A 14,037-nucleotide genomic window follows, 5' to 3' on the forward strand; every position below is an offset into this window, starting at 1 on the left:
CTTTTCTCTTCTTCAAACAAAACCACATAACTTGAACTATCTAGTCCCGCCTCCCAGTTAGAGGGGGAAATAAGGGAGGTACCAAGATCAAACAGGTGTGAGACCACTAAGTAGTAAGCTAAGCACAGAGGGGACCACATATTCTAGCAGCCCCGGGGGTGAGGGAGGAGGATATGGGAGGTAGGGCGGGATTGGAGGTATAGAGTGGACAAATCAGTAATGGGAATCTCCCTGATTTTATGTTAATATATACCCAAAATATTATTGTCAACAATATGTAAGCCACTATGATCAAAATAAAAATTATATTAAAAAGTTAATACTTAGAATCCTTGTTAACCCGTTATTAGGTATATATTAGAGATATTTATGAGCTCAAAACATGAAATAAACAACATATATACATATATAATAAACTCAGTTTTATTTTGTATCAAACTTTTAGTAACTTTTTTCATAGTTTATGAAAAGATTCTAAGAAAAATGAGAACCAACAACTATTTTTGAGATGATAAAATACAGAGGAAGAATTGTAAAAATAATTATTCCATTTCACTACAAGAGCCTCTAGAAGAAAAAGGGAATTTTCTTTTGGCTTACACTAGCATGGGTATATGGGTTTTAGATGACAACTTTATGCTCACTGCCAAGGTCTAACCCTGTCTTTTTTTTCGGTTGCTGCACATTCCAGACTTATCTCCATAGCCCACTGCTATTGTGATAGGCTACCACAAATTTAGTAACTGAAGTAAGTACCAATTTATTCTAGTTCTGGCATATAGAATAGATCATTAAAGACAGAATAAAATAGAATGCTAAGGAGAATTCTTTAGGCTAAAAGTGAGGGGAACAGGGTTACATTATTTTTAGGCATTTGGAAAAGAGAATCTGGCCTATTTTCTTGTCTAACTTCTAGACATCTCCTTTATACCTTGATTTTTGGTCCTATCCTCCACTTTCAAAATCTGCAGCAAAGTATCTTTCTCTTTCTCTCTCTTTTCTCTGTCTCTCTCTCTCTCTCTCTCTCTCTCACACACACACACACACACACACACACACACACACACACACACACACTGATTCCCTTGCATCTTTTCTATAAGGTCCTTTCCAAGTCTCTGGATTAATCCAGGATAATTTCTCCATCTCAAGGTCTTTAACTGGCATATGCCAGTTATATTTTGCCTACAAAGTGAATGCCTAGATTCGGAGAATAATGACATGGACTTTGGAGTCAGTGTTAACATAGGCACTTATGTTACCTCCCATATTCTAAGGAGGAAATTATTCTTTTATGATCATGACTATTATCTGATTTTATTTGGGGGGATGGGGTGGTACTCCCAGTGATTACTCTTGGCTCTGTGCTCAGGGATAATTCCTGGTGGTACTCAGATGATCTTATGGGATGCCAGGGATCCAACCTGTGTTGACCACATGCAAGGCAAATACTCTATCGACTGTACTGCTCCTATTATCTTATTTTAGATACAGAAAAACAGCCTCTGAGAAGTTCACTGAACCTCCCAGCCTTCCCTGCCCTGTTAGATATCCTTATAAACTAATATTGGAACAGGGGTATTTGCACTCTCTAAAGGGAGCTGAGATGGTCCTGTTGTTCTGCTTAGTATCATAGAAAAACCTGTAACAATGAAACAGCATTACATAACTGCTTCATATGTTTATTCAAATACCAGAAATAGGGCCTTAACATTCAAAAACATGTTAGAATAATGTTCAAAGAGCATTCCTGCTTTCAGAAGGTTGGAAGCAACTGCCATTTCTAACATACAATCGAAGCACCATTCTAAGATTTGATTCACGAGTCCCAGTTCTTTGTAAAGTTTTGGGGGAGATGGACTCACCTCAGTAGAGCAATCGGCAATATTTCTCAGACTGCTCATTCCTATGATCCAAATCCCAAAGGAGAAGGTAACACATTTGCCATTCAATTCTACTACTTAGGAAGGAAGTACTCCACTACTTAGAGAAGAAAGACTGGGTAACTAATATAGTACAAGGCTTAGAAAGATATTAGTTATCTGCACACATCTTAGACAATTCTGAGCCCACTGGAATGCCCCTTGGCCTGTGTTATAAACCTTACCTTTTCCAACATCTTAAAAAACTGTTCAAAATGAACAGCAGTGACCTTGTCCAACCCCCAAGATCTGATCCTACCTGGTCTCTATCCTGTCCCACTCAGTTGGTCTGACGAACATTTCTGGACTTCAGTTCTAAGAGGACTCTTTTTTTATATAACTATGGGCCTAGAGAAGATGACCCTAAGTATTTTACAATAAGTACTTCCTAACTTTCTTTTGTGCCTTCTCACTGAGAAGTTACCTCTTAAAAGACCAGGGATATGACTCTAGTAGTAAAACACATGTCTACCACATGTAAGACTCTTAGTTCAATCCCAGCACTTCATCTCCCCAAGCCTGACACTGCTAGTGTGACCCTGGTGGGCCCCTAAATCTCTGCATCCTTCCCTTGCAGTGCCTTTCCAGAACACTTGAGAGCTGACTAAGCTTTCAGACTGAGTATCTCTGGGGAGCAGCCCAAAGACCCATCCCACCACAACCAGCACTGATAGATATGGCACCTATAAAAATATTACCACTTTAAGTTGTCAACTGTTTCAGATATGCTATGTACCAACAATAGACATTTCCTGCCTCATTAAAGACTATTTCCTTTGGGGGCTGGAGCAATAGCGCAAATGGTAGGGCATTTGCCTTGCACTGCGCTAACCTAGGACGACCGAGGTTCGAATCCAAGGTGTCTCATATGGTTCCCCAAGCCAGGAGCAATTTCGGAGTGCATAGCCAGCAGTGACCCCTGAGTGTCACCAGGTGTGACCCAAAAACAAAAACGTAAACAAAAACAAAAACAAAAAAAAAGATTGTTTGCTTTGTTTTAGTACCACAGCAACAGTACTTAGGAGTTACTCCAAAATCAGTGCTCAGGAATCCTCCGTGTGTTGCTTGTAGGACCAGGTGGTGCTAGACATGGAACCCATGTCTGCATATAAAGTTTGCCCTTTTGTCCTTTGAACTATATTCATCCTCCCTCCTAACCCCTCACTTAATACTCTTACCACATCTTAAAGATATTTTATAAAGCTGAAAATTTAGCACTTAACAGGATATAGTTAATAAAATAATTCTAGAAAGTGAGACCAAAATAATAGCGCAGCAGGTAGGGCTTGTCTTGCATGCAACTCACTTGGGTTTGAATCCCAAAGAGCAGAGTTAGGATTAAGCCCTGACCTCTCCTGGGTTGTGCCCAAAGCTCAAAAAGAAAGAAATCAATGCATATTCCCATTAGTTATTTTTTGAAAGTGGTACCTTTATAATTCTGAAATAAAATTCATAGCTATAATTTGTCAAAATGTTATTAAAAGTATATATAATGTCCTAATCTACATGTTAAAGCTTCTATTATAACTACTATTCTACTATTGCATCTATTTTTCCCATGCTACTGCTTTACTTTTCTTCAACCAGAGCATAAGAAAAAGTTTAAACAATATGCATTACCAATACTACATTCTCTGTGTAAGTAAGTCCTAATGGAAGAAATTTGGGCCTATTTTGAAATTCAGAGTGAGAGTCATAATGATAGATTTCAGAGCCAAGAAAAAAAAATAAATGACATTGTTCCTTCTCATTTAGATAATATTCATGCTATTTCAGGGAACTTCCTGAATTTGCCCCGTATGTTTGAATTGGATCTTAAGTCTGTTTCAGATTTGGGGATGTGCATTGCAATCAATGAAGAAAGTTTAGTCCTTTTAAATCCTTTGTACTTTTGAACTATGAAACATTTCAGTTCTTCAGATGATAGGTCTTTCATTAACACCATAGTATTCTACATTGGTGTGAATGACTTGATGACATAGGATACAATCATCCCAGGGGTGGTACATAGATGTTCATTTTTACTTTTGAAAAGAAATTTTCAAAACAGATTTGTTTCTCCCTTCTCAATTGCAATTAATGCCACATTTAAGAAAGTTTAAAATACCACTGTTTGTTGTAAATTATGTACTAGTTAGACCTAATAATAACTTTAGATGCTTATTAGATCATGTAAGGAAACTCAACCACCTTCATTATCTCTTTGTCTCTTTTTAAAACACTTTCCCACAAAAGCAAATTATTTTACAGCTGGCTTAAATGGCACCGAAACGCATCTTTAACACTGCATGTGAGCACAGTGTTTAATGACTCATTCTACTTTACTGTGCTCTGAAATGCAATCATCTCCTTGGATCAAAGCCCAAGGGAACTTGGGTCAGGAATTTATTCACTTGCAGCAGAAAGACAAACAAGCAAGCTACCCAGGCACCAAAGATGCTGGACTAGCATTTGTGGTCATAAGGAATCTTTACTTTTCCTCTTTGAATCTTTCAAGTAACATCTCAGAAGCTTTATTTCACATTTGCAAAATATTCTGCAACATCACATCCATAGGAAAATTTCATACTCTATCCTTGCTGGAAGTGGTCAAGAAATGTTATCTTCAGAAACACAAATATCAATAATAGAGGACACAGATTTTCAACCAATTATTTTTTCCTTTTATTTAATGTTTTGTTTTGTTTTGTTTTTAGGCACCTATAGTAGTACTCAGGACTTCTGGCTCTACAATTAGGGATCACTTCTTGTAGTCAGTTCTTCTACAACCTCCTAATTCCCAATTGCATGATTCTAATGTAGTATCTGCCACATGAAAGGTGGCCAGTAAAATGTCATTATTGGACAACTCAAAGTAATAGATAGTGAGTCAGATGAGCATATATCACCCAGATATTATTTATTTCACACTTCGGATCACTCCAACTGATCCAAAATGTGAAAGAAACACTACCCAGGAAAGGGCAAAAGAACACTTTTCATCATTGACAACATTGATGGGAAACATGGATTCACATGTTCTTGCTACAAGTACAGTCCTCTTTCTGAAGTTATAGATATGTTTAGGGTTGTCACACTGGTGTTCAGGTGTCATACTCTTTCCCACAGCTGTTTTTTGGTTTTGTTCCTATTTTTTGAAACACCTGGGGCTATATTGACTCTACACTCAGGAATGACTCTTGGTGGTGCTCATGGAACTATATAAGGTGCCAGAGATTGAATCCAGCCACATGCAAGGCAATCACCTTACTCACTGAACTATTCCTTGGTCCCATCATGCTGTTTTAACTCAGTAGTAAAACTCAGTTGTTAGCACACTGCATGTGCTAAAATTGGATGATAAATTAAAACTCTTTTAAGGAGCCCCTTGTCTTTCTCTGGTTATTTATACATTAGAGTTAATAGTAATTATCCTGATTATTAGCTGGACCTTAAACAGCTTTTGCATCATATACTCTAAAAAAAAAAAAAAAAAAAACCTGTAAACTCTTTCTTCATCAATAGAATGGTCTATGCCAACAGACCATTACTAGTCATATAAACCTCTCCACATCTAAAATTTGGTGAAGAAATAGGATGTACAGCTTTTCTGCCTTCAATAGGCATATAGAATCCACACATGGAAAGCTGTGTGTATGATCGATGTAGCTCTGTGATTTGACTAAACCAAGAACTGGCTATGTTGTTCCCAATATTTTCTTGGTTTCTTCACATATTTGAACATATCCAATGGGACTTGAAAAAGAGGGTGATCTACAATTCATACCATTAAAGAAAATGTTAGAAATAAATTCTTTTTAACCCAGAAGGATTGGTGGCTGCCTTTAAATACTTGAAAAACAAGGTATAGGCTTTAGGTAGCTGAGATATCAATGTGAAGACTTCCTGAAATATGTATTCAAACCAAAATAAGCAATAATAAAAACAAACTGTACTGACTGTCCAGAGGCAATTTCAGGGACACAGTGGGTCTTAAGGAAAATCTTGAGGGTTCTTCTCAGATGCAATGGGCCAAGTGTCTTCCCTCTAAGACTCCTGCAACCTAAGATAATATGAAGTGGCAATGACTACATATAGATACTGACTTGTGCTTGGTACTTGGAGAGGACATAAAAAAACAATATTTGTGTGATCTGGTTAGAACCAAGTGTTCTTGCTTTGGTGATTTCTTTGGAAACTTTCTGGACAAGATGGTGGGGAAGAGATTTCAGAAGCTTCTTTGAAAAGAATTGGTAGGATTCATGTCAAGGGTATGAAAGAACAAAATTAGGGAAAATGCAGATGGAATGATTACAGAATGTGTATGTAAAATTAGTTGCCTAAATAACAGGTATGACTCAGGACTGGAACAAAAGCACAGCAGAAGGGTGTTTGCTTTGCACACAGCCAACCCAGGACTGACCCTGATTCAATTCCCAGCATCCCATATGATCCCTCAAGCCAGCCAGGAGTGATTTCTAAGCTCAGAGCGAGAAGTAGGCCCTGAGAGCTCCCAGGTGTGCACCCCCCAAATAAATAAATAAATAACAGGAATGACTCAAAAATAGCAGGAATTAAAAGGAAACTAAAGCATCAGTAAGGCATTGATTGATTCACCAAAAGAATGAGAATAAAAGCACTATTTTAGTGCTTTTATATAATATATAGTTTTGTTAGCGTCATATATGTGAATAATCCTAACTATTCTGAACTGTTAATCCACTGAGTGATGTCATTACAAACTTTAAGTTCTTCCTCCTGATACTGAGAATAGAAATGGTAAGTACATTTCATGATGAGACTGACTATGCTACTCAGAGTCTGGATTCAGTACACATCTCTTCACTAACTTAATAAGATTATTAGAACATTCAATAGACTGAAGCTTATTTGACTCTGTTTGTTCTCTTCATTTTTAAAGCCACAGTATGTTCAATTAGTGAATAGTCACAACATGTAAAAACACATGTTCCAAACAAATTCTTGAAAATAAAAAAAATCTTTTCAACATAAATATAACTAGAATCCCTATTCTTCTTTAAAAAAAACCCATTTTAGTTTAGTGTTGTCATATTTCAGTTATTTTTATTAAAGTAGAAAACTACTTTCTCCTTGATATAATTCTAACAAATAATTTGATTTACCATTTCTGAATGAAGCAATAATCACAATGACCAGTCATCCAAATCACATGAAGTTTAGATAGAAGAAAATATGAATTTGTTTTAATGGGGAATATAAGAGCCTAAATTCATAAATAGCTATTTCTTTTCTCTGAGATATGGCATACTTTTCTTTGAAAAGGCAATAAATTTCTCCTGGGAGTAGTGTAAATCCTGAAAAGCTAACTTTAAAATTGTAAGTGCAGAAATGAAAATAAGGCTGATTTTGGCATTAAACTTCTCTGATGCTTTATTTTACACTTTAACTAGGGCCATATTTTACATACATGGATTCTAGTTGTTTTTGTTTGAATATTCCTCTAAGTCTCATTTCTTTTTTGTTTGTTTGCTTTGTTTTGTTTTTTCATTTTTTGTTTTTCGGCCACACCTGGTGATGCTCAGGGGTTACTCCTGGCTATGTGCTCAGAAATTGTTCCTGGCTTGGGGGACCATATGGGACACCGGGGGATTGAACCGCAGTTTGTCCTAGGCTAGCACGTGCAAGGCAGATGCCCTACGCCCTGAGCCACCTCCCCCCCCCAAAGTATCATTTCAATAGGAGAAGGGTATACTCGAGACAGAGGAGTTAACAGACTCAAACAAGAAAAATATTCCTAAGAACTTTCTCTAGCCACCAAAACAAAATTTATTTTTACAATGGGAAGAAAGTTCCATGGCTGCTTTTGGACATAGAATATTACCATATTAGGAGCCTGAGCAGTGGTACTAGAGGTAAGGTGTCTGCCTTGCAAGCGGTAGCCTAGGACAGACCTTGGTTCCATCCTCTGGCGTCCCAAATGGTACCCCCCAAGCCAAAAGCAATTTCTGAGCCCACAGCCAGGAGTAACCCCTGAGCGTCAAATGGGTGTGCCCCTCCCAAAAAAAGAATATTACCATATTATATGATTTGTATAGCTCCTCAATAATTTCTCTTAAATTGAGTTCTAAGGAGACCCCAATTGGTTAAACAAAACCAAAAATACCTCCTTGATCAGACCACCTTGCTATCAAGCCAGTTTTTGTTTGACAAAAGAGAAAAGAGTGATTTTAGAAGTGATTTAGAAAAAAACTACTAACAAGTCCATCTAAAACAAAAGAAAGTAATTAATTATACTTTTTCTTATTATTATACAGACTTCACAGTGCAGTTTTTGAACATCAGTGCATTCACCCATTACCTACAGTATTTATTATTAAAGAATTAGACTGGTGAAGGAGGGTATTCTTTACATGACTGAAACCCAATCACAATCATGTTTGTAATCAAGGTGTTTAAATAAAGATATTAATTTAAAAAAATCAGAAATGTTGAGTGGTATCCCTAGAGGATGGTCATAATTCAGAAACAAAGGTATGACTGTTGCAGGTGACTTGTTCAGCCATATTTTCAGCTTCCATTTGAGAGAAAGAGAAAGAGAAATTCCATTTAGAAATGGGAAAAAAGAGGAAAGGTATAGAAAATCAGCAAGTGTTTTGTACAAATTGTCATCTACACAAACAATCCTTAAAAGGTTATTGTGGTAAAGTAATAACTTATAAGATAGTGGAAGGGACCAAAAAGTATATCTGGTCATCAAGGAGTAAAATTTACCTTAAAGGTCTCAAAATAGAATACAAATTATTTCACCTAGTTAAAAGAAAATCTTTATTTTTCTTCCACTATAATTGGGGCTGTAAAGGGAAAGAATAGACACAGTTGTCTATGGTAATAGAGGTGTTCATGGCTTGGGGTCCTGAAGAGGAACATCCTCCAAGCACCCAAACACAGGATCCGTGACACCAGTGGGAAGGGTGAGGTTCTGTGCCTGAGACAGGGCTGGGGAACTGTACATGGGCAGGCAGCAAATGTCTGATGCCTAGTTTGCATTGATCTTACATTTAGACACAGACTCAGAAGAACAGACACTCCCTTTTCCAGTGCCTTCGGAAAGATTGCCGCTGCGTAGAATGAGTCCTTTCTCTTCCACCCTTAATCTGCAACCCAGCTTTCCCGGGAGATCCTACTTTGATTTGAGATCCTCACCCCACCAGCTGAGCTTGCATTCCTCTTTACAGTCTCTCAATACATCGGGTGAGCTGAGCACCTCTGACCTTTCCTCTTGATCTCTGTGCCTTGAAGGCATCTCTGAAACACCTGTTTTGTTCTTGCCATTCATGTGCATTGGAGAGGGCTGTGAGCTGATCTGTGTCTGTGGCCTGCTTCCAGTATGAGGATCATTTGGATGATGGAGCTTTGTGGCATTCTTGTTTGTATGGTGTGAGGACCAACCATCGAGCTGTGCTCAGTGTTTGATGGCGTTGAAAAGTGATCAGTGAAGTTGTTCTTTTTTCTCAAGCTGACAGCACCATGGATGACCCTCTCTGTCATCACATGCAGTGGCACTGCACAGCACTGGTGCTTGGCTGAGTGGAGGCTATGACCTTTGTTTGGAGGTTTGCAGTCCTGCTGTATCCAGGAAACCAGCAATGTCTGGAAAACTGGATAGTGCATCCAGCCTAAAGTGGTCTGATTAAACATAGACTCAAGAGATCTTTCATTTTATAAATAAATAAAAATAAAAACACACCAATAGCAGAATGCATCCTGCAATGCAGGCAAACCAAAGCAGAAGTGAAAGCATTTATCTGCAAAGGCCTGTGCTCACTTGTAGGACATTTGGGCTCATAGCTAATTTTTTTTTCCAAGACAGGAAGTCAGGGAAGCACCAGTAGCTAAATTAGAACCCTTCGTTAATGCCCAAAGAGCATCCCAAATTCTGGCCTCCTGCAGTTTTTCCACAGTCCAATGGATGGTGACAGGGCCCAGGCTGTTTTTGGAGCAGCTGAACCTGTGTTAGTGTGCAGAGAGCTCTGGCAAATAGAATCTTAAAAGATATGAAATGCAGACCTATTTGATCTCTTCAGGACTATATTATAATCATGGATATACATAATGTTGTACATTTCACATCCCATAGGTTTCTTTGGTGGTTTATTTTCTTCTTTTTGCTCATCCCACATTCTGGAATGAAGAAGACCACAGCATGACAGTGCAAAAAGGATGCAGGGACTTCAAACTCTCGTTAAAATGGTGTTTTTCTTTGTGCTTTTACATTTTTTTATTGTTTTCTTGTGCACCACAAGCTTTCAAACATACTTTGTTATGGAACTATTCACTGTGTCTAATGTACTAAAAATTGTAATAGTCTTTGTAATGTATATTGTCTCAAAATAAAATGAAATTTGGTGTGGAATATTTGATGGCTGTGTTTGACAGCGTTGTTCTAGTTGTATTCGTGAAACTGTAAATGTAAAATGATATGCTTAAAATAGTGTAAAAAGATTTTAGAAAAATTGTTTTGAAACAAATATGCACCAGGCATGATTCATCAAAAAAAAAAACATTTAAAAGCCCTACTATATTCTAGATAGATGATTTCAGTGTTGGATATAAATGTGGTTTTTAGTCTCCATGTATTTCATATTCACTGCATTATAAGCTATCAATGGAAATTATAAGTTAATAAAAAAAGCAGTCATTCATTGAGAGGAAGTTATTCTTTTACATATAAATTATTTCATGATAAAATTAAAATTCAACTCATAACCCTTGAATTTTGGTTTTGCCTCACTTTTTAACAAGTTACTGTCTCAGTTCTTCTAAAAATACTGTAATTGATAGATTACCCTCTCATTGTTTTTAAGGTTTAGTATATACTATAGTGTATGGAGTACAGTATATAAGCATAATATAGTATATACTATAGTATACATAGTGTAGTATATAAGTATAATATTAGTATATAAGTATATGCTGAGTAGCAAAAATAACTAATCCTGTATCCCTCAGAGGTTATCAAGAACACATTTTTCCAAAATTAGTCCTGACAATGCATTATAGTTCATACACCTTTCTACATTTTAAGCCTGACTGTTTCCTTCACTCCAATAGATATTTGGATAAGAGAATCCAAATCTTAAAGATGTTAAAAATTTTCCTTAGCCGATACTAATCTCCCTGAACCACCTACAACCCTTACCATCTACCATGCCATCCAGTGGTGAAAAGCACTCATGTAGTACAGTGATGTAAAGTAATTAAGGGGGTTACTACATTTAATTCAAGTTATTATTAATAATTATCAAATATATTTAGTAATGTTATGTGTTTGGTTATCTATGTATAATTCACTTGGTACCAAATCACAACAATAGCTCTTTGGCATAACCAGAATTAAAAGTTCATAGAAAGGTGATGTAAAATGGAGTTTTGCCAAGATCTAGTGATTTCATATCAGTTGGATCAATTATCATTAAAAAAATAAAAATCCTTCTGACTATGAAAACTCTGTGAGAAAGATTGAATTTGGAAGATGATGAAATTTTAAAGTCTGGAGGTTAGAATAAATTGAAGAATGATCTATTAAAGTGTGATTCTATTAAAATGAAAAATGTACTTTTCATTTTGAAAGAACAGAGAAGCAAGTTTTTTATCCAGCAAAATAGACTGACATGAGAAGGGCTTTGGTTTTTCATGAATCAGGCTTTTGGTGACTCTATTTAGTTGGTGCTTTTATGTGTATAAAAATAATTTTATCCCCTTGGTGTTTGTTTCATATCTTTGATGTGTAGTATCTCTTTATAGGATGCAATTTTGAGACACAATCTGCACCTTACTCTCAATTAGGCAAGTATAACTCCTGTAATTCTTACTTCTGACTTGTGTGATTAGTGTGTTCAATTTCCTTTCACTAAGCAAATGGTGGCAGTTTATTTTATGTCAATAAACTTGTCTATTTGTCATTCAAACCCATATAATAGTTTCTGAAATTCTTAGAAAATTGAAACACCTGTATATTTTGCCTGTGTACCACAAAGGAGATGTGTACCCCAATTTCCTTATACATTTACACAAAGCACTCTTTATGGGTCCTTGATGTTTAGAGAGGTACAAGTCCAACCAACTACTGTAATGTCTCTGACATTTTAAATTAAACCCCTTTTTGATTGTCAATGCAAAGAGACTTATTTTCTCATCAATGTCAATTTTGCCTCCTGTTTCTTTCTCTTATGCCTTGCACTTGGAATGACAACAGTTGACATTAAAAAGCTGTTGGCAGGTATGGAATAAGCTTATTCTGTTACTCATAATGGAGACCAAAGTGCATGTGAGGTGACAAATGGGTTCAATGAATCAGCATCTTCATCTTGAGGGAGTGTGGCTATTTGTAGGATTCTGATTATAGCAACATGCACAGAGATGTCATTCTTCCTGCAGCCAACATCCAAAATATCTACTGCTCCAGCAAAAGATTCCACTTGTTAATTTTAGGAGCGGTATGCCAAGTATGTTTTAAGTTATCAGAAGAAGCAGTCTATTTACATCTACGTCACATAATAAAACAAGCTTATGTTACTGATAACTACAGTTTTGAGCTTTCAGCTGCACTGAGGAAGTATTCAGATTGACTGGATTTGAGCACTTATGCCATGGGTTCCTGGTTTCATGTGGTGTGTCTTATGCCTCCTTCATCTAAGATTCTTGATCCAAGCACCCTGCCTTGGGGTTAAACAGATCTTTCAGCATACCCCTCTCCCTTTTTGTTTCTGGTGAACTGTTTTGCCAGTCACCCAGAGAAACCAATGCAGCCTCCCAAACCAATGCAGCCTCACTACTAGATTATCAGGTTAGTAGGGTAATCTGAGCAAGGCAGCCTATTCTGAACTGGTCTTGTGCTCTCCATATGCTAAGAGCAGAGAACACCAGTTCACAGGATGTCCCCTGTCCACTCGCTCACAGCCCCTGTGGGGTCTTGGACGTCTTCTCCCTGCATGACAGCATGAACCGGAGTAGAGTGCTCCTCCTCCAAGAAGCAAGGTATGGTGTGGGACTGGTGGGGCCCCTCTCATAACCCCATTCACTTCTCTTCTCCCCCAGTGGCCTGGTTTGCTTTTGATCCTGGTTCGGCGCATTCTGACATCATCCTCTCCAATGACAACCTGACCGTCACCTGCAGCAGCTATGATGACCGGGTGGTGCTGGGGAAGACAGGCTTCTCCAAGGGTGTCCACTACTGGGAGCTCACTGTGGATCGCTATGACAACCATCCCGACCCTGCCTTTGGCGTGGCTCGCATGGATGTGATGAAGGATGTGATGTTAGGGAAGGACGACAAAGCTTGGGCAATGTATGTGGACAATAACCGGAGCTGGTTCATGCACAACAACTCGCACACCAACAGGTACCCTGCAGCCCCCAAACCAAGCCATCTTCACGTTGGCTTCTGGTCAAGAATGAGATCCTCAGGTCCATAACTAGATAGCATTCAGGAAGCTGGACCAGCCTTCATTTACAGGAATTACAGTACAGGAATTCTACTCTTCTTAGCTGAATCCATCTGATGGGTTTTTGTCGTTGATTTTACTGGGTTTCTTTTTGGATTTTTCTTTTTTATTTTTCTTTTTTTTTTTTCCTTTTTGGGGTTTTGCCTGTTTTTGGTTTTTTGCATTGAATGCAGAGGCATGAACAAGGAACCCCCATGCTTTTCATTATAGGGAAACTTTCCAGAGTTCTGAAATTCACAACTGACCAGAAAAACACTTTGGACAAGTTACTTTGGTTTTTGTTTTGTTTTTGCTTTTGAACTTCTGTTTTCAGAGCTACCAAATTAGAATAGTGTTTCTTTAGACTGAATTGTTCTCAAAAGTAAAAGAGATATTTATGAATACCTAACATCAGAGACACTGGAGACTAGAAGCCATTACCTTATTCCTATGATGATTATTACTACCACTGCTCAGAATAAAAGGCCTTATTAACTCCATCTTATTAATGTGAATTTGCATAGCTTCATACTTAAAGAACTTTATTATTTTTGGTCAAGTTCAGTATACTTAGTTTCCTAACATAAAGAACACAGTCATCTAAGTTTTCCTTAACTACCAAAACCTAGACAATTACAATCTAACCCACATTTGTACCAGACTTTCTTTTT

General features: G+C 37.4%; 1 protein-coding gene across 6 annotated transcripts in view; it reads left to right on the top strand.

Annotated features, from left to right (window-relative positions):
- Positions 1-14,037, top strand: part of TRIM9 (tripartite motif containing 9) — a 113,045-nt gene that overhangs the window by 94,287 nt on the left and 4,721 nt on the right. Inside the window, exons 8-11 of one of the 6 annotated variants that reach the window (XM_049767096.1) lie at positions 8,946-9,134; positions 11,688-11,729; positions 12,139-12,162; positions 12,981-13,284. In XM_049767096.1, coding sequence (XP_049623053.1) covers positions 8,946-9,134; positions 11,688-11,729; positions 12,139-12,162; positions 12,981-13,284 — 559 coding nt within the window. The remainder of the gene's footprint in view (positions 1-8,945; positions 9,135-11,687; positions 11,730-12,138; positions 12,163-12,980; positions 13,285-14,037) is intronic. The other 5 variants (XM_049767111.1, XM_049767106.1, XM_049767116.1 and 2 more) reach the window with 5 other exon arrangements.

Source organism: Suncus etruscus, chromosome 2 (genome assembly GCF_024139225.1).
Source record: "Suncus etruscus isolate mSunEtr1 chromosome 2, mSunEtr1.pri.cur, whole genome shotgun sequence".
NCBI classification, from domain to species: domain Eukaryota; kingdom Metazoa; phylum Chordata; class Mammalia; order Eulipotyphla; family Soricidae; genus Suncus; species Suncus etruscus.